This window comes from Siphateles boraxobius, unplaced genomic scaffold, assembly GCF_051911475.1.
Source record: "Siphateles boraxobius isolate OS27281-9 unplaced genomic scaffold, OSU_SipBor_1 35, whole genome shotgun sequence".
Taxonomy (NCBI): Eukaryota; Metazoa; Chordata; class Actinopteri; order Cypriniformes; family Leuciscidae; genus Siphateles; species Siphateles boraxobius.
In genome coordinates, this window is record NW_027508975.1 from 397,501 (window position 1) to 420,000 (window position 22,500).

The window sequence follows — 22,500 nt, forward strand, 5'->3', positions numbered from 1 at the left end:
AGCAAATCCACTTTGATAAGATTGATACGGTAAAACCCACGCCATCGTTACTGTTCGTAACACTGTATATCAAGAGCTGAGATTCAGATATGATAATGAGCGTTTGCTTTCTGACCAATCACAGCAGACTGGGCCGTTTGACCAATCAGAGCAGAGCAGCTCTCAGAGAGGCGGAGTTTAGAGAGACGGAATGTTCGAACAAACCGTTTTAGATACTGTGAGAAAAGGGCTGATGCTGCAATTAATATTATGAGAAAATTAGTGTTTTTTGATCTTGGATGCATGTAAACCGTTAGTAAGAGATTCCAAAACAAAATTAGAAACCTTTAAAATGGCATAATAGGGACACTTTAAGCAGGAGAAATATGCATGATATGTTGAAATGTTCGGCGAGTATAAAATGAGGAATGCTCGAGAAATCCGGTTATGCTTTCAGCGTGTAAAAGGAATATGTGTTGGAATGGCCTGGTGACGCATCGCTCACAGTCACATGAGACATTCAAAGACATTTGCATTCTCAAGCTCCTGAACCGACTCAAGATCAAAACGCTGAGAGACTGACTCCCATCCTCTCCAGGCGGACTCAGACTGATGACTGAAACACACTGATGATATGTGTGCGCAACGCTGGAGAACATGTCGACAGATAGTGTGTGACAGCTGACAGATACAACTTCTGAAGAGAGCAAGCTAGATCAGAACAATTGAGAGGGTGTTGAGGAATATTTTCTTAAATAGGGCAGTTGAGTTGGCTGTATGAATTTTTAATAAGAGATTAAACATGTTCTTTGTTATGTTTAAGTTCAGACATACTGTACTTTGCTTCTTCAGCAGGGTTATTCTTTATATAAGACAAATCAGTCTAATCCGATTCCGGACCTTTATTCACACTCTACCGTTGAAAAGTTTGTGGTAAATACGTGTTTTTTTGTTTGTTAGATTAATACTTTTACTCAGCAATGATGCATTAAATTGATTGAAAAGACTTTTACATTGTTACAAAAAATTATATTTTAAATAAATTGTTCTTTTGAACATTCTACTCATCAAGTGATCCTAAAAACATGTTGGTTTATGAGTGAGAAAAATGTTTTCTATAGGTATGAAAAGTTTACTAGTAGATGTTTATTTTATGATGTCACAAAAATTCTACATGCTTAGTGATTGAGATATTGAAATCGGTTGACAGATATTGGAAATACACCAGTGTTGGTGAAGCAACTTTGTTCTAAAGGTTTAAGACCTTTATGGAAACCAGGATTTTTCAAAGCCAGTTTGAGAGGTTTAACTCGACACCATTGAAAGGTGCAATTCTTTGTAATTGTGCTCTTTTTCCTGGTTTTTAAACTTTATTTCAAAAGATTTTTTTTACGTTATTTACTGATAACAGTTTCCTCACCTGCATCTCTCAAAGATCATTCTTTTTTATATATTCAAATCAGGCAAGTCTGATGTTAAATTCATGAAAACAGAAGTTGTGCTCGTCTTTTCTTCCCTTTTGTGACATCTATCCGAGTGAAACACTTCTTAAACAAGAACAAATGTGGGCGGGGCTTGATTTTGTCCATGGGGAATTGATTGGATGGTTGTTGTTTGCTATTGGCTGATCTCATGTGAGTGACAGGTTGCCCCGCCCTCGTCATCAGAGAAGAAATGAGAGGAAGTTATTCTGATTCAAGACTACCAGGAAAATCAATTTAAAACGATGTGCACAGAAAAATCATTTAGAATAAACACTGCAATATTGCATTAAAAATAAGAAATATCAACTTTGTTTTTAAGGTGACTTTTCACTCATCGGTCAGTCATTGAAGATTTGATTTTATGAGTGTTGATTTCAGCATGCATGTTCAATTCAATTCAATTCAAATGTATTTGTATAGCGCTTTTCACAATACTTATTGTTTCAAAGCAGCTTTACAGATTGTGCATTTCAGAAATGTACATAGAAAAAAATACAGTTAGTTAATCAACTAACTGTATGCTTGAACTACTTGCATGTAGTTCAAGCATTCCTCAGTGAGTTTTCCAAGTCAACACACCTGAGCAATGTTAAATGTGTGTTCAGTGTTTCTCATTCCTTAGTTGAAGTGTTAAGCTGGGGTTAAAATCACTTGCTTATCTTGGAACATTATGTACATTTCTTCTTAGGAATACACAATGTATAATCTTAAAAATAAAGGTTCTTTATTGGCATTGATGTTTCCTTGAAAAACCTTTAACATCCATAGAATCTTTCCATTGCACAAAAGTTTCTTAATCGTGGAAAAAGGTTCTTTAGATTTTTAAAACCTTCTTCACATTAAGAAAAAAAGGGTTCTTTTTAGGATCTGATCACTGACAGGTTCTTTGGAGAACCTAGACTTCTTCTTTAATGGCATCGCTGTGAAACCTCCATTTTGGAAGCTTTATTTTTAAGAGCATCGATCTCAATCAATCTTCAAAGAAACCTCACACATACTGAGACTCAGACTTTCTCAGGTGTCGGTGTGCTGATCATCGATATGGATTGTTCTGCATGTCTATTTATTCACTCCTCAGCTATTTTTACTTTAGAGAGTTAGCTGATGCCAAAGGGAAGGGATAAAGATAGTCTGTCTAATTTCAGCTCTGATTAATATTCATCTGAATCGAGGCTAGAGGAGCCGGCTGCCATTGTCATCTTCACAGCAATGAAGCATATTACATTTCTTTTTTGCTAATTATTTTGCTGTAATTGAAGCACTTTGGCATTATCAGCTCTCCTTTAGTGAATTATTATTACCAAGTAAAGGATGGATTGATCTGATACTGAGCTTTGCTATCAGACTAAGACGCTGGACTAGCTGTCAGTGGAAGTCAGCAAGTGTTCATTTATGGTGCAAGTCAGTTTATTTTGAACATGTTTAGTTTTATTCAAGGACAAGCTTCTTATATGCACGCTAAGCATTGTTATTCTGACTGTTGAGGTCAATTATAACTCATCTGATGTCATCATAGATATAAACACTAGATGTCGCCTTGGGGTTCTAAACATGCGTCAAAACCGCCGCCATCTTGGAACAGGGGTCTTGTCATAGGAAGTAGCTGGGTAACGCTGAATTCATGGATGATGCCGGACTTTTGTCCTGCGTATGGATGTTCACACGAACGAAATCTAAAAACCAGACAGCAAGGGATTACATTTCACAAGAATGTTAAATTTTGTAAATTTTTTTAAATTTCTCTGGACTCTATAATAAATACATGTCTGACCGTTGGAACGAACCAAAACAACTAGAAAATCGCATTCATGACGATTTATGGTGATTTTATTTCCGTTTGACCTTTTCCTACATTGACGCTGATGAGGGGTTCCCCTGTTTCAAGATGGCGGCTCTATTGACGTTCCAAAGAACTGCCGTAGCCAAGGCGACATCTAGTGTTTATATCTATGTGATGTCATTACCTGTCACAAACCTTCAGTCAGATTGCAATCATTGGATACCTTGAATGAATAACTTACACTGAACTGAAATGTACTTTTCAAAGTTTTGGTTTATGTGGTTATGACTGGGGATGCATGATATATTGGCCACCGCATGGGTATCAGACGATATATGATCTTTTTCAATGTTATCGGCCCAATAAGAAAGTTTGGCAGATATGTTAAAGCCGATAAATAATGTATGATTTCCTTCAGCTGAGACGCTTCCGATGTGCACTGTTCAACATGATGGTTTTGAATCTGCTGAAATATGATTGGAATAACTTCAAAAAAGGAAAATACAGTTCAGCTCAAGTCTGTCATATAAGCTACATACAATAATAATGAGAACATCAAAATTGTGTGCTTGGGGCAGGGCTTTTAATGGTGAGACTTTTGTTTTTGTAATCAGGCTCTCAAAAATGATATAAAAAATCGGATTCAGATTTATCGGCCAATATATCGGTTATCGGCTTTTAAATATAAAGAATTATCGGTTATCTGTATTGGCCAAAATATTCATATCAGTGCATCTTTTGCTAACAAGCTAGATGTAACAATTTGATTAGTGATATTGTTATTCAACTCAAATCAGTTCAGTTCAACAACTGGGTCAATTTTGCAAACTTCGTCAACTTAAAATAAAAGTATTCAGCTATAAAGAAAACAACAACTTCATTATTCAGTTTATTCTGTTTGTATCATTGACCATCATTTTCCAGTTTATCCCTTTAAAGCTGCTTTGAAACAATCTGTACTGATAAAGCTGACTTGATTTGACTGTTGCTGAACTTGATGTATTGTATGGTGATTTGTGCATTTGCTGGAAATGGGGAGTGTCGGGTTTCACTTTCCTTGGTTACATTTGCTGAGGCAACATATCAAATATCATATCAAAGTTAGGAGGTCATAACTGATTATAGCTAAGACTCTTTTCAATGGCATAAACAACAAAATAAGATGACAGGTTCTCCTTTATGGATCTTGAGAGAGTTTTATGAGCAGAAAGTTCACAGTCCTAGTGGACAGACGCCTTGTTTCCCTAAAATAGGATTTTGAAATGCTTTCAAAATTCTTGCTCCTGATTAAATATTTATATCTGTCTCAGTACTTTGAGTCCATATTAGCTTGCAAAGCTTGCTATTTATAATCTCTCTAAAGACCTCGACTGTTTCAAATGTGCAGCGAGCATTTCGCCTCTGTTTTGTCTGCTAAGCAAGTTATTGGTAGGCCAATGTTGAGGATATTTTTAAAGTTGTGTCTATTTAAAATGGATCACTACCTTTTTTTTTTAACTTGCTAAAATAAGTAATATATTTGGAGTACATCTTTGGAGTTTTTGAATAGTAGAATTGTAGAGAAACAAAGACCTAGAACCATTAAAGAGATCTATTATGTGCTTCGACAAAGTCTCAATGTTGTTTTTGGGCTCTATGAAAACCTTTTCCTGCTTGAATGTTGATTATTTTCCTCATATTCACTATTGTTGCGGCTCCTCTCTTACCAGTCTGTCAGTAACGCTCTGTTTACTTCCTGTCTCTATGAAGCCCCTCCTCCTGAAAAGCACACTGTGCTCTGATTGGTCAGCTGGATCAGTGTGTTGTGATATGTCGATGGCTTCGAGTGTGTTTGGGAAATGTCCCGCCCCTTACCATAACCGCCAGTTTAACACACTACTAACTAACTCAACCAGGCCCTGCCCCTTTATTCTGCATATGATTTATTATAATTAGTGATCGACCGATGTATCGGTTTACCGATATTTTTCCCGATATTTAAGCATTTTCCCATAATCGGGTATCGGTTTTGTAATATCGGATTTTCCGATAAACGGCGCCATCTTGTGGCCGTTTTGAGAATTCCGCCATTGCAGCCGCGTCTGAGGAGATCAGTCAATAACAACTCTGTGCACAGGTAAAATATATGTTCGACTTGCTTTGCTTTAATTATTCAACTTTTTTTAACATAACAGACATGCAGAAATGAGATTTGAGACATAAATGCCTGATATAGTTTATTTATGCAGCTTGGTTCTAAAACATTGAGACTAACTCATTGAGCCACGTAGCGTAATCCGTCATGTCCTGCCCCAATAAAGACGTAACTTTAGATTAATTAAATAAAACAGACATGAATGAGTGCATGTTGAAAATAAAAGCGCTGAATTTAATTCTCTATCTGTTGTATTTGCTCACCATTAGTCTCGAAAAAAAGTTCGTTCATATTGCTGAGCACTCACTGGGTTGATGATCAGGAATGCTCAAGCACGGCCACTGAATGAAACTTTTGACAAGATTATCTTGTTTAAACACCCTAGATTATATTATCATTTACTACATAGCAATTATTTCGCTAATACACATCTAAATATACCGCTTTGTGGAAATTAATTATTTATTATAATCGCGGTTGAGTAACATATAGCCTAAGTTATAGTTATGTGTAAATGCAAAGATAAACAGCACTTTGTCATAAAGCATTTCATGATCTAGACCGACAAAAATATTAATAATAATTAATAACATACTAGTTGGAAAATGCAATGATGTATATGCTGTTTTGTTTGTTACTTTCCTGATGTTATAGGCTATTCCAGCTAATATTATGCAGTGAATTAATATTACCCAGTGAATTATTCCTCACTCTTAGTTTAAACCTATTAAACGGCACATAAACCTTCTAAAACTGTTTAAAATGAATTACATTTCTGCAAAGGTGATATGACTCCCGTCAATTATTTTCTCCATATGAAAACATTAGACTTTTAACATTTATTTTGCCTATTGTTAACATTGTTGCTGCTGATGCTTATAAATTATATGTATAATTTAGATATAAATTATATAATGTAATAATATAAATGTTTTTATTGTAATTTGATTAGTTTATCATTTATGAAAACAAATACACATATCCAAATATGTTAGAATAGTTTTTGTGCTTTATTTTTTACCTCATCAAAGCTTTTATTTTTAAACAAAGACACTTAGTAACAGTGCACTTTATTTTTTAGACTCAGACCCCTCTATTTATTTGTGTATAAATATCAAGGTTTTTTTTTGTATGCAAGGAGGGAGTGATTGTTATAAATAAAATGGTTTGTTCAGTTCATTTGTGTTGTAATAATTGTGCCAAAAACAGAAGTATAACAGTAAATAAATATCGGTTCTGCATATCGGTTATCGGGCACATACACATGCAAATAATCTGTATCGGTATCGGTTATAAAAAATCAATATCGGTCGATCACTAATTATAATGAGGAATATTGTGACGTGTTCGTTCCCAGAAGAAACTCAAGACTACAATGGAGGCGTTTCAGGAGTTCAGAAACACTGACGCTGATATACTGTAGAGAAGAACTCCCGCTGGAGGGAGTTTGCAGAGCTTTTTCAAGCTCATACAGGAAAGTTAAACATGGGAAAAAAAACATTATTGGTCCTCTTTAATACTTGGGAAATGTTATTCAGTCTTAACTTTTGATAAGATGTCATGCTGAATCACTTTAGATGCGATGAGGTAATCTCACACTTGAACAGTGGTTCCCTGAGATCCAGATTGGGTTTGGAGATGTAATGAATCGAGGAGACCCACATCAGGCCAGGATCCAGTATCTGTATCCACTTCCTGAATTAAGGTGACCTACTTTATAGAGCAGGGACAATCCCTTTATCTTGGATGATGGCTTGAAATTGGGAAAGGGGGCCAAGATTGGAAGCTTTTTCTTGGCTCACATTTGGGACAGTTAGCTCTCTCTTTCCCTCGGTCTTCAAAGAGCTCAATTAGAGCTTTAGCGAGCGTGTAACGAGGAGTCCGAAGTGTTGCAGCTTCAGAGTTTCTGAGCTAGCGCTATTGAACTTTCCTCTCGAGTTTCAACGTCACAGGCCTGCATATTCAGATCTGTCTACAGATACACTTCCAGTAGTCAAGTCGTCAAATTAATCAATTTATTTAAACTCTCAGAGGCCAATTAAAAGTGTGTTAAGTAGCCACTGGCTTCACAATGTGCTTGTTTTGTGGTGGATCTTGGATTTAAAAGGCTGCAATGAGTTTTCCAAGTTGGACAATTTCATGGTTATTGTTAAATATACAATTAAATATAGTTTGGCTTTCTTCTCAGCAAGCTAAGAGGATAAAATTAGGACATGTAGCAGTTTTCTGACACTCTACACTTTCACACCTCATGATGCATCTGAGATGCGTATTTAATATAAGGACCAATAATGCTTTTTTTGGTCAATGTTTATCTTTCTTCAGTGTGTAATGTTGCTGTTTGATCATGAGAAAGCTCCAGTTCTTCTCTATATCAGTGTCAGTGTTTCTGAACTCCTGAAACGCCTCCATTGTAGTCTTGAGTTTCTTCCGGGAACGAACACGTCACAATATTCCTCATTATAATAATTCATACGCAGAATAAAGGGGCGGGGCCTGGTTGAGTTAGTTAGTAGTGTGTTAAACCGACCAATCAGAGCACAGTGTGCTTTCAGAAGGAGGGGCTTCATAGAGACAGGAAGTAAACAGAGCGTTACTGACAGACTGGGAAGAGAGGAGCCGCAACAATTGAGAATATGAGGAAAATAATTAACATTTAACATTAAAAACCTGCTTAGACTTTGTTAAAAGGCATAAATGATCTATTTAAAGGCCTGCAATGCATTTTGACCATTTTAAAAGTGTCCCCATTGAGATAGAAGGCCAAGAATTCAACTTGTTAAGCTCATCAGGCTACGTTGGTAATCATTTGCAATGTTTATCTGTGATTTACTGTGACTCTTTTGAGAGCATAATGTATACACAATAATATAAGTTTACTTGGAAGATGCTAAATATGATTCAAAACTGTATTTCCCTGCCAAACCTGTTGCCTTATACATTTTAAAGTTTGGGTTGGTATATATAACACACATTTAGTAATATGTATTTAATTGTATTTAACAGTTTTCTACAGTGGGTCACTGGGGGTTAAAGTAAATATAAAAATAGGTTTACTTTCATTGAGTACAGTACCGTTCATGATCTTGCAGTCAAGAGTTATTTAATAGTAAATTAATACATTTATTCAGCAAGGAAAAATTAAAATGATTTAAAGTGACAGTAAAGACATTTATATTACATATTCACTTTGTATTTTAATTATATTATACTTTATAATCATCAAAAAATCCTAAAAAAACGTATCACGGTAAATCTGACACGGAAAAATCTGAAAAACTGAAAAATCTGTTTTTAACACTCATAATAAATCATAAATGTTTCTTGAGCATCAAATCCTCATATTATACTGATTTCTGAAGGATCATGTGATACATGTGCAGGATTTACTTTGAAACTTAATTTTAACTCAGAAATTGCTAGTAAAATTGCATAAATAATTACAAAGCAATGTGAAATAGTGAAGTAGAAAGACAATTGAATTTGCTTGTAAAATGTATTTGCAATTTTGAAAAATATTTTTTAAAGTGCACTGTTTCAACAAATGAATCAGCACGACTGTTTTCAACTGATAATAATCATAAATGTTTCAGAATGATTTCTGAAGGATCATGTGACACTGAAGACTGGAGTAATGATGCTGAAAATTCAGCTTTGATCACAGGAATAAATTACACTTTACTATATATTCACATAAAAAACAGCTGTTTTAAATAGAAATTATATTTTACAATATTACAAATCAACAGCCTGGGTGAGCAGAAGCGACGTCTTTCAAAAACATGGAACAATTTCACCAAAACACCAAACTTTTTGCAGTGCACGTTTTGTTAAAGTTAAAGTTAAATAATGCATTCAAAAATCCAATTTCCCAAAGTGCTTTGCGATTGAGTTTAATAGTAATCAAATGAAACGGTAAATGTTATGAAGCGGTTTTTCCCAGAGAGGATTTGCTTCATCTCTGGTCACAGTTGTTATTTTCTCCTGTAATATTTACAGTATTGCTTCCAGCCTGCATCACAGCGCTGGACAACACTCGAAGTGAACGGCCCTCACAGCTTTATATCTTCACCAGAATAATGACGTACATTTGTTTTTCTGAATCAGCTGATTCCCATCTATCTCCACTTCTGTTTCTGGGTCACACACTGAGCGCACAAACAAACCACTCCACTTTTAAATGTCCTGCCATCCAGCCTTACTTCACATGATGGTGAAGAACAGCACTGCAGTCGTGATGTTCAGACACTACTGAGTTAAATCTCACTGTTCATTCAGCCTTTCTGGCCGTTCGCTTCACTGTGTAAATCAGCCCTGCTTCCACACTTTTATTTTCTTGTGAAAAATCCCTAATGCTGCAGCTCTTTTTCATACAGATCATAAAGGCAATTTTTGTTTAAAAAAAAGGGGGGGAAAACTTTTTAGAAGCCATATGATAACATTAAAATGATCAAACTGAAATTTAATTTTTCTATTCATCAACAGCTCTTCAGTTCGATGGGTTCGATTCCCAATGTAAGGTGATATGAGATGCTCACCAAGGCTGCATATATTTGATTAAAAATACAGAAAAAATAGGAAAATTCTGATATATTATTACTATTTAAAATAACTCTGTTCTATGTGAATATATAGCCAAGTGTAATTTTCTCATTCTGAAACATTTATGATTATTATCAGTTGAAAACAGTTGTGCTGATTCATAGTTTTGTGGAAACTGTGCACTTGAAAAAAAAAATACAAAATTGCAAATACATTTTACAAGAAAATTCTGTATTAGTCTTTCTACTTCGCTAACTTCACATTTCTTTGTAATTATTTATGCGATTTTACTAGCAATTTCTGAGTTAAAATTAAGTTTCAAAGTAAATCCTGCACTAAATTTTTTCAGGATTCTTTGATGAATATAATGTTCAAAAGAACAGGAGTTATTTGAAAAAATTTTAACATTGTAACTGTCTTTACTGTCACTTTTGATCAATGTAATTTATCCTTGCTGTATTTCTTGACCAAAAAAAAATGTAAAAAATCGTACTGACCCCAAACTTTTAAACCATAGAGTACACTATATAGTGCACAATCAGAATCAGAATCAGAAATCAGAAAGAGCTTTATTGCCAAGTGTGCTTGCACACACAAGGAATTTGTTTTGGTACTGAGGCTTCCAGTGAACATATACAAATACAACATGAAACATAATACTACAAATTATAAGAATAAAAAATAAAAATATAAATATATGAGAGTAAAACTATCACAGTTGGGTTTAGTCAGAATAGACATTTTCAGATTTACAGATTATGAACCTATTTACAGTGTTTTGAATATTATAAATAAATAAATCTACATATAAGTATCACCAGAGTTGTGGGATATTGCACTAAACAGTGGGAGTATTGCACTTACAGGCATATGCCTTGGGAGGAGTGTTAACTGTTCAGGAGGGAAATGGCCTGTGGGAAGAAACTGTTCCTGTGCCGAGATGTTCTTGTGGCCAGTGATCTGAGTCTCCGTCTTGACGGTAACAGTTCAAACAGGTGGTGTCCAGGGTGAGTGGAGTCTGTGATGATTTTACCTGCTCTCTTCCTCACTCTGGAAGAGTACAGGTCCTGGAGGTTTGGCAGGGGGGCACCAATAATCCTCTCCGCAGTCCGGACTGTCCGTTGTAGTCTCCTGATGTCTGATTTGGTAGCTGAACCAAACCAGACAGTGATGGAAGCGCACAAGACAGACTCAATGACGGCTGAGTAGAACTGAATCAGCAGATCCTGTGGCAGGTTGAACTTCCTCAGCTGGCGAAGGAAGTACAGTCTCTGCTGGGCCTTTTTCACAGTGGAGTCAATGTGATTGTCCCACTTCAGGTCCTGAGAGATGATAGTGCCCAGGAACCTGAATGACTCCACTGCTTCCACAGTGCTGTTCATGATGGTGAGTGGGAGGAGTGCTGAGCTGTTCCTCCTGAAGTCCACGATCATCTCCACTGTTTTGAGCGTGTTCAGCTCAAGGTTGTTATAACTGCACCAGGCAGCCAGCTGTTCAACCTCCAGTCTGTAAGCAGACTCGTCACCATTTCGGATGAGACCGATGACAGTGGTGTCGTCTGCAAATTTCAGGAGCTTGACAGTGGGGTCTTTAGAAGTGCAGTCATTAGTGTACAGGGAGAAGAGCAGTGGGGAGAGAACGCACCCTTGGGGAGCACCAGTGCTGGTGGTGAGTGTCTTGGATGTGTGTTTCCCCAGTCTCACTCGCTGCTGCCGGTCCGTCAGGAAGCTGGTGATCCACTGACAGATCGAGGATGGTATGGAGAGCTGGGTCAGTTTGGCTGTGAGAAGACCAGGCATGATGGTATTGAAGGCCGAACTGAAGTCCACAAAGAGGATCCTTGCATAAGTCCCTGGTCTGTCGAGATGTTGCAGGATATAATGCAGTCCCATGTTGACTGCATCATCCACAGACCTGTTTGCTCTGTAAGCAAACTGAAAGGGATCCAGCAGGGGTCCAGTGATGTCCTTCAGGTGGGCCAGCACCAGTCTTTCAAACGACTTCATGACCACAGACGTGAGAGCGACAGGTCTGTAGTCATTAAGTCCAGTGATTTTGGGTTTTTTGGGGACAGGAATGATAGTGGAGCGTTTGAAGCAGCAGGGAACTTCACACTGCTCCAATGATCTGTTGAAGATCTGCGTGAAGACCGGGGCCAGTTGGTCAGCGCAGGCTTTTAAACAAGCAGATGAGATGCCGTCTGGGCCTGAGGCTTTCCTAGTCTTCTGTTTTTTGAAGACTCGGCTCACGTCCTCCACACAGACCTTAAGCTCAGGTTGGATGGCAGGAGGGGGGAGTGATAATTGGAGAACAGGAGGTGATGCTGAATGTGTGAAGTGCAGATCAGACCGGGTGTGTGGTGTGAATGAGGGCTTTTCAAACCGGCAGTAAAATGAATTTAAATCGTCAGCCAGGTGTTGATTGTCCACAGATCGAGGGGATGGTGACTTGTAGTTGGTAATGTTCCTCAGGCCATTCCAGACTGATGATGGGTCGTTGGATGAAAACTGGTTTTTCAGTTTATCAGAGTAGTTCCTTTTAGCAACTCTGATCTCCTTTGTCAATCTGTTCCTGGCCTGGTTATACAAGATTTTATCCCCACTTCTGTAAGCATCCTCTTTGGCATGACGAAGGTGTTTGAGTTTCCCAGTAAACCATGGTTTATCATTAGTGAATGATAAGAATGTCCTGGTAGGAATGCATGTATCCTCACAGAAACTTATATATGATGTTACAGTATCTGTGAGCTCATCCAGATCATTGGTAGCAGCTTCAAAAACAGTCCAATCAGTGCAATCAAAGCAGGCCTGTAGATTCTGCTCTGCTTCATTAGTCCATCTTTTCACAGTCCTTATTCCAGGTTTAGCTGATTTCAGTTTCTGCCTGTAGGTCGGTATGAGATGAACCAAACAGTGATCAGAGAGCCCCAAAGCTGCCCGTGGGACGGAGTGATACGCATTTCTTATTGTGGTGTAACAGTGGTCCAGTATATTACTGTCTCTGGTGGGACATGTAACGTGCTGTCTGTATTTTGGTAGTTCACGGGAAAGATTTGCTTTGTTAAAATCCCCAAGAATGATTAAAAGAGAGTCTGGGTACCTTTGTTCCGTTTCAGATATTTGTTCAGCCAGCTGTTGTAGCGCCGCGCTCACGCACGCGTCTGGAGGGATGTAAACACTCACGAGAATGAAAGAGGAAAATTCCCGAGGCGAGTAGAAGGGTTTACAGTTTATGAAATGTGCCTCTAAATTAGGAGAGCACATCTTCTTCAGTGTTGTTACATCTGAACACCAACTTTCGTTAATGTAGAAACACAATCCACCACCTCTCGTTTTCCCCGTTAGCTCCGCGATGCGATCCGCTCGGAACAGCTGGAAGCCCGGCAGATGTATTGCGTTGTCCGGTATGGCTTCACTCAGCCAGGTTTCAGTGAAGCACAAAGCAGCAGAGTTTAAAAAATCCTTGTTAGTGTGGGTGAGGAGAAGAAGTTCATCCGTTTTGTTAGGAAGGGATCGGAGATTCGCGAGATGAATGCTGGGGAGTGCAGTGCGCAGGCCGCGCTCGCGGAGTTTAACCAGCGCGCCGGCTCGCTTCCCGCGTTTGCGTCTGAACGCGTGTTTGAACAACAACGCTGCACCTCCGACGAGAATGTCCAGCAAAACGTCCGAATAATCAAAAACTGTAGAAAAGGTCTCTGGTGTGTGTTTCCTAATGTCCAGTAGTTCGTCTTTGGTGAAACTGATAGGAAAAGAATGACTAAACGCAGAACAAACGAACAAAAACAACACAATAGCTGGAGAGCTCCACACCGAGGCAGCCATCCGCGGCGCCATCTTGGATCATTCAATATAGCACACATTGCTTAAGTTGCTTTATTTTTTTCAGTTTACAGACATAATTATATCCTTCAGATTTCTCCTTTCATTTTACATGAATAAAATAACAACATAAGGGTGATAATGACAGCATTTTTATTTTTGGGATGTACTGGCCCTTTAAATGAGTGGGAGGAAAGCATGGCTGGATTGAACAGTGAAGCATCTCTTTCTCAGTCTCTCGCTCCCTCCTTCCCTCAGTGCGCATGTCGTTCAGAAGAGGAGAAGAACGTCCTGATCTATATTTAGAGAAAGGCAGAAAAAGCCTTCAAGCCCCAGTACATCTAAACACCCTCCAAACACACACATCAGGGTCTCTGGGATCAGTTAAATGTATGATTGAGATATCCTGGCCGTTAGAAAACCTGCTTGTAATTGAGTGTGTCCTGAGAAAGATAGAGCGAGGAAGAGGCAAAGAGAACGCAGGGAATCTGCGAGAAGGAAACGCTGCGTGCGTTGCATGCTAATCTGCTTTTTGTTTCAAGACTGCTTGTTTCTCGTGGAGGCTCTGTGTCCTGGAAGATTCCCAGCGTTCCCAGTTCAGTTAACAATAACAGTAAACAAATCCGTCGTTCTCTCAGTAATGGTGTTCGTCAGATCGTCATGCTTTGGTTTGATGAGCTGTTACGCAACGACAGCTCATCACAATTACAGTGCAATCCGAAATTTACATTTGAATCATTTATTGTTACAAACCTGCATGGCTTTTTTTTCTTCCGAAAGAGATTTCGCAGATTGTCTGAGATGCTGGGGAACAAAAAGCATAATCTAAAGTATGAATTATGCACTATATTAACTGTCTTGTTATAAGACTATTAGACTATATTTTTGTCTGAATCCATATGATGGCTTTGTATCTGCGAATCTGTGTAATTTTAGTTTTGGTTACACTTTGTCCTTTTTACATGCAGTTACTGTAATAATAACTATAAATTATGCATAATCACATGCAACAACTGACCCTAAAAAGTACATGTGTAGTTAATTATTACTCAGTTCTTTAATGCATAAGCACGGACACCTTCAAATAAAGTGTAACAGTTTTTAATAATGTTTTTGAACTCCATTTTTATTTTTTATTTTTCAGTTAAAGTTATAGTAGTTTTAGCATTTTTATTTTTATAAAAAATTATTATTATTATTTAATTTAAGTTTTTTTTATGTCTATATAGTTTTTATTATTTTTTTGCTATTTCAGTTTTAGTTATTTTAGTACATCGTTAATCTAAATGAAAATCAGAAATGTTGGAAACTACCCTAAAAAATAATGTTGTTTCTGGTTGCATTATGTTTTGAGTTCATTGAAATTAAAAATTTGAATTAATACAAAGAAATAAATTGGTTTAATCAACAGAAACTCAAAATATTATGTAATCTAAACAACATTAGTTAATCTAATTTGACAAAAGTTATAAATCTTTATAATAAAATCATGAAACGTTTACAGTGTAGCTGAAATTAAATACGTTTATATATATATATATATATACTTTTTTCAGTTAATATTTTTATTTAAAGCAACAAAAATGTTTTTTATGGTTTTAGTTTTTTAGATTTATTTAACTATAATAACCCTATAATAGACTGGAATTTAATTTATTTGTTTGTCATTTGCTTTCATTGTAAGAAAAAGAGCAGCTTGGACATTCTGCTAAACTTCTCCTTTTGTGTTTCACAGAACTCATACATGTTTTAAAAAGACATGAGGGTGAATACATAATAATAGAATATTAATTTCTGGTTGAGTGCCATGTGGTTGTTAAATGTTCTGTTGTAAACTGCGTGTTTATTGTTTGCAAATAAATGGGATGAAAAAGATTGAATTATTAAGCATTAACCAGCCGGCGTACAGTAGATGAAGCTTCAGTGATGATGTTCCAGCCACTCAGCGTTTAATCTCATACTGTTCTCCTAGAGATCCGGGGTTAGTCATTACGAGCCTGTGTTTCCACGCTGGGTTTTATTCTACCCATTTATTTGTGTCTTCATCTGTGTGTAATATCTGTCAGAACGAGCTTCGTCTGGCTCTCGGATTCAGAGAACGGGACGGATGATCTCTTCCAGTGTTTTACTCTTGTTTCAAGACTGAGTATTAATAGATTATTATTATTATTAATAATGTCATTATACATAATCACAAAAATGTCTATGCATTAACCAACTGCTTTGGTTCTCTGTGAGAAATATCAAATCCTTGGTTATGATTTTATTTTATGTGTTCATCATCTTTATGGTTCATGGTTCATTAATATCAGACAGGATTATAGAAACGCTGTGGTGTCTGTCGTGATTTTGTCATCTCATGCCATCTAGAGGATGATGTGAAACATGTTTATGAACAAGCCTGGCATATGAAATATTGAATAATGAAATGATAGTCAAAATAATAATAATTTATTATAATGAAATAATCTTTTTTTTTTTTTTTGTATATTTTCTGTTTTAATTTTAAAGTTTTAGTAAATTTGCTGTGTTTGTCATTTTTAATATTCTTCATATATATATTTCATTATATTTTTTATAAATTATTTCAGTTCTAGTTTTGGTTATTTTAGTCCATCAAGTTAAAATGAAAATGAGAAATGTTGCCTGGGCAACTAGCTGAAATAAAATAAGTTAAAGGTTTGCATATTATTTATTTTATTTCAGTTATCATTTATTTTATTTCAAACAACAACAACAAAAAAAGTTTTTTTATGGTTTGTTTTGGTCTTAATGTCAGTTAACCTGATTAAAACTTTAGACAAAATATATTTTTTAAAGTTCCCCCTTCATATTCAGTATCATATTTCACAGAGAAAAAAAACACATTAATATTATTCGGAGGCCAAAACTGGACAATATTATGTAATAAATGTGGCTGATGAACGAACATTAAGATGAAAATTTGGTGCTTTTAATGTAAATCAATGAGATCTTTATAGCAGACTACTGACATAAAATGCATATAAATATCAATATCTGCCAATAATATATCTTAGTAAGATAATCTTTAAATGCTCAGTTTTATGATCAAAGCTGTGTAGTTTTAAAACATAATGCAATGATGATTGAAAGATGAACAAATAAACCTTCCTCAAAAGAATGATGATCATATTTGATACGCATGATTTTTTCTTGTGATCTCTGGATGATCAAGTAAACCAAACCTGCTTCAGTCCAGTTGAAATATTACTAACAATATCAAAGTTATTCTTGGCTTTACTTGAAAAAATCAGTGCAGATTCGACATCAGAAAGACACGAGCTGAAGGAGGACGTTTGTACAATTCTGCTGAAACACTTTTACTGATAAAAGAGTGTAAAAGATCAATCCGAGACAGAAGAACTGAAGAGATCGTGTGAAACCGGTTTATCAGATCATGTTCATCGTTTAAACGCACTATGATGGACTTTGTGAACAAGTTATACTGAGGAAAACCTTCATTATCAATCATGCTGTTGTTAATTCATGTCTTGTGTCTGGTACACACACACACACACACACACACACACACACACACACACACACACACACACACACACACACACACACACACACGCACACACACAGCTCCACCTGGTGGTCACTAACGGTCTTGTGTTTGTTATTTCCACAGCTGTCCACTGCAATCTGACCCAGAATGGGATTGACCATCAGGTGTGCTCAGAGGAAGTGACATCACAGCGGGAGGAAGTGTGTGTTGATCATGGACTGGATGAGGACAGTCTGGGATTTCTGGATCAGAGTCCTGGTTTCCAGCGCCGATCTCCACCTCAGCGCTCCGTCTCCGAATCCGAGCTGTCCCGGGTGAGAATATCCCTATAAACTCTCCATTTTATCATGTTTCTGATCGCTGCTGCTCACCAAAGAGGCGTTTATTTGATCAAAAATATAATAAAAATTTGAAATATTATTCCAATGTAAATCAGCAGTTTTCTATGTGAATATATAGTAAAGCGTAATTTTTTCCTGTGATCAAAGCTGAATTTTCAGCATCATTACTCCAGTCTTCAGTGTCACATGATCCTTCAGAAATCACTATAATATGATGATTTGATGCTCAAGAAACATTTATGATTATTATTTTTGTGGAAACCGTGATACATTTTATTTTTCAGGATTTTTTGATGAATAGAAAGTTCAAAAGAACAGCATTTATTTTAAATAGAATCTTTTGTATCATTATAAATGTCTTTACTGTCACTTTTTGATTGAACTAAATTTTAATAAATTCAAAAATGTAAACAATTTCTTTAAAAAAAAATCCAGACATTTATACGATTTAAACAGAATGGATACGTCCCATAATGCATCATTTCACACTATTGTTGTTGCATTAGTAAATTAACATACTTAAATTAACTGTCAGACTCTTGGATCACTTCTTCTTTATTGCATTTTTTATCATATACTGTATTTATTACTAACCATAAATTAGGTGTCATTCAATTTCACTCAATTTATCCTGTGAATATCATTTGCTTTATTATGGAAACGGTAATTTAAAGACTTCAAGCAGCTCATTTTTTGTAATTGACGTATGGCTCTATTTTATCGGGAAATTTCAGAGGACAAATTATTTTGTGAAATGTATATTTTGTAAGGAATAATTGACGACAGCCCGTTGAATTATTAGAAAAATAATGCACACCCGAGGTGGTAATGCGGTCACGACGCGAAGCGGAGTTATTCATTATTTTTCTAATAATTCAACGGCCTGGAGTCAATTATTCCGCTTATACTACAGTTACCACACATCGAAACATTGTTCAAATGATGTATTTCTAGAAGTTTGTAAAGTTTTTGTCATTAAAACGCTCTTGTGTGTAGGACTAATTTATTGCGCATCTAATCCCACGCCTCCGTTGCTAATTCCAAAACACCATTTTCGAGTTAGTAACGGAGGTTTGAGCCACTGATAGCAGACTAAAGCTGGACACACACTTAACGACTGGCTGAAATATTCTGTTTCCATCGACCAGCAGATTTGAAACACAGACTGAACGCGCTGAACACGCGTTTGGGCATCATCAATCATAACAAAGTATCAAATTACATTCATAACCTTACAATAAGTGTGTCCCCGGCTTTATGCAGTTATTAATGCAGTTATTAGAGAGAGAGAGAGAGGCATGTTCTTCAATGTTATTATTTATTAATCAATTCAAATAATTTTAATTAGTTCGTTCATGTTTTTTTCCTAATATTGACAGTAGTAAATGAAACACAAAGTCCTATTAACAAGTAGGCTATAGGCCTATCAATAATTATTTATTTGTTATAGCCTATTATCTGCAATAATTAGGAAAACCCGTGCAGCAGGACTATCAATTTATTTATATAGGCCTATTCAGTTTAATTTTCTATTGACTATATAGGGCTATATACTTTGTTTATTAAAATTAAACTGCATGTTTCCATTGATTGTGAAGTTAGACATCGAAAACTGCAGATCAAGCGCATGGGCTGCATGTTTTGTCTTGTTATGAATTGTATCCTATTTTCCGTTATTACAGTTAACTAAGCGAACTGATATGGAACTGTAATGCGGTCAAACCTGCCTGGAACTACTTTAGCCGTGCGTTTCCCTGAAAATAACGGCACACCTTAGAACGTTCTCAACCAATCAGAATCAAGCATTCAACAGCCCTGTAGTAGAAGTATAAAATAACATATGTTTAGTTCAGTGCATTTACACTTCTGTATCTTTTTTTTTACACTGTAATAATCAGCCGAGTGTCTCCTTTACAAAAATCGACCTCAGGTTCATATTCCAAACATTCATTACAGCATTAAAGTTCATATCTGATAAAACATGGAGAGAGAGTTAACAGGTGAAAAAAATGCTTGATGTTTAAATCTAAACCAGAGCACAGGAGTTTAGTAACAAGCACTTCATTTACTTCATCTCTGATTAATCGGTGTCTTCTGAAAATTCTTGCTACTTTTGCTTATTATTTGAATGAATATTTGAAAAGGAAGTTTTTATTCTGTCTGCCTCTTGTAAGGAAAGCTGGATTTGGTTTGTTTCTTTGAGACTCATGTACAGTAAGTTGTGACATGATTCGCGTTCCAGACAGAAATCAAGTCTAGCGAATCTGATAGCTGTCATATATTGTTATTATATCGTCATGCATCTGTCACATGATAATTATAATAATAATAATAATTCATTACATTTATATAGCTCTTTTTTCGGCAGCGATTTACAGCATCACCTGGATGATGCGACGGCAGACATAGTGTGCCAGAACACACACACACACACACACACACACACACACACACACACACACACACACACACACACACACACTCACACACAATCGGTATATGAATATGTATATGAAGTATATGAAGTCAATCAGTATATAGGGACGATTAGGAGGCCATGATGGACAGAGGCCACTCGGGTAAATTGGGCCAGGACACCGGGCTCTTTTCCGAAGGACATCCTGGGATTTTTAATGACCACAGAAAATCAGGACCTCAGTTTAACTTCGGTGCTCTTTGACAGTTTAGTGTCCCGTCACTGACCCCAGGGTGAGCGCCCCCTGCTGACCACACTGACCCCAGGGTGAGCGCCCCCTGCTGGCCTCACTGACCCCAGGGTGAGCGCCCCCTGCTGACCACACTGACCCCAGGGTGAGCGCCCCCTGCTGGCCTCACTGACCCCAGGGTGAGCGCCCCCTGCTGGCCACACTGACCCCAGGGTGAGCGCCCCCTGCTGGCCACACTGACCCCAGGGTGAGCGCCCCCTGCTGGCCACACTGACCCCAGGGTGAGCGCCCCCTGCTGGCCACACTGACCCCAGGGTGAGCGCCCCCTGCTGGCCTCACTGACCCCAGGGTGAGCGCCCCCTGCTGGCCACACTGACCCCAGGGTGAGCGCCCCCTGCTGGCCACACTGACCCCAGGGTGAGCGCCCCCTGCTGGCCACGCTGACCCCAGGGTGAGCGCCCCCTGCTGGCCTCACTGACCCCAGGGTGAGCGCCCCCTGCTGGCCTCACTGACCCCAGGGTGAGCGCCCCCTGCTGGCCTCACTGACCCCAGGGTGAGCGCCCCCTGCTGGCCTCACTGACCCCAGGGTGAGCGCCCTCTGCTGGCCACACTGACCCCAGGGTGAGCGTCCCCCTGCTGGCCTCACTGACCCCAGGGTGAACGCCCCCTGCTGGCCTCACTGACCCCAGGGTGAGCGCCCCCTGCTGGCCTCACTGACCCCAGGGTGAGCGCCCCCCTGCTGGCCTCACTGACCCCAGGGTGAGCGCCCCCTGCTGGCCTCACTGACCCCAGGGTGAGCGCCCCCTGCTGGCCTCACTGACCCCAGGGTGAGCGCCCCCCTGCTGGCCACACTGACCCCAGGGTGAGTGCCCCCTGCTGGCCACACTGACCCCAGGGTGAGCGCCCCCTGCTGGCCTCACTGACCCCAGGGTGAGCGCCCCCTGCTGGCCACACTGACCCCAGGGTGAGCGCCCCCTGCTGGCCTCACTGACCCCAGGGTGAGCGCCCCCTGCTGGCCACGCTGACCCCAGGGTGAGCGCCCCCTGCTGGCCACGCTGACCCCAGGGTGAGCGCCCCCTGCTGGCCACGCTGACCCCAGGGTGAGCGCCCCCTGCTGGCCACGCTGACCCCAGGGTGAGCGCCCCCTGCTGGCCACGCTGACCCCAGGGTGAGCGCCCCCTGCTGGCCTCGCTGACCCCAGGGTGAGCGCCCCCTGCTGGCCTCACTGACCCCAGGGTGAGCGCCCCCTGCTGGCCTCACTGACCCCAGGGTGAGCGCCCCCTGCTGGCCTCACTGACCCCAGGGTGAGCGCCCCCTGCTGGCCTCACTGACCCCAGGGTGAGCGCCCCCTGCTGGCCACACTGACCTCACTGACCCCAGGGTGAGCGCCCCCTGCTGGCCTCACTGACCCAAGGGTGAGCGCCCCCTGCTGGCCTCACTGACCCCAGGGTGAGCGCCCCCTGCTGGCCTCACTGACCCCAGGGTGAGCGCCCCCTCCTGGCCTCACTGACCCCAGGGTGAGCGCCCCCCTGCTGGCCTCACTGACCCCAGGGTGAGCGCCCCCCTGCTGGCCACACTGACCCCAGGGTGAGCGTCCCCTGCTGGCCACACTGACCCCAGGGTGAGCGCCCCCTGCTGGCCTCACTGACCCCAGGGTGAGCGCCCCCCTGCTGGCCACACTGACCCCAGGGTGAGCGCCCCCCTGCTGGCCACACTGACCCCAGGGTGAGCGCCCCCTGCTGGCCACACTGACCCCAGGGTGAGCGCCCCCTGCTGGCCACACTGACCCCAGGGTGAGCGCCCCCTGCTGGCCTCACTGACCCCAGGGTGAGCGCCCCCTGCTGGCCTCACTGACCCCAGGGTGAGCGCCCCCCTGCTGGCCTCACTGACCCCAGGGTGAGCGCCCCCCTGCTGGCCACACTGACCCCAGGGTGAGCGTCCCCTGCTGGCCACACTGACCCAAGGGTGAGCGCCCCCTGCTGGCCTCACTGACCCCAGGGTGAGCGCCCCCCTGCTGGCCACACTGACCCCAGGGTGAGCGCCCCCCTGCTGGCCACACTGACCCCAGGGTGAGCGCCCCCCTGCTGGCCACACTGACCCCAGGGTGAGCGCCCCCTGCTGGCCACACTGACCCCAGGGTGAGCGCCCCCTGCTGGCCACACTGACCCCAGGGTGAGCGCCCCCTGCTGGCCTCACTGACCCCAGGGTGAGCGCCCCCTGCTGG

At 40.1% G+C, this 22,500-nt stretch overlaps 1 protein-coding gene across 2 annotated transcripts in view; it reads left to right on the forward strand.

The window, feature by feature from the left end:
- The window catches only part of samd12 (sterile alpha motif domain containing 12), a 122,550-nt gene that overhangs the window by 2,507 nt on the left and 97,543 nt on the right, over window positions 1-22,500 (forward strand). For both annotated transcript variants that reach the window (XM_077195746.1, XM_077195745.1), the window contains exon 2: window positions 17,393-17,583. In XM_077195746.1, coding sequence (XP_077051861.1) covers window positions 17,393-17,583 — 191 coding nt within the window. The remainder of the gene's footprint in view (window positions 1-17,392; window positions 17,584-22,500) is intronic.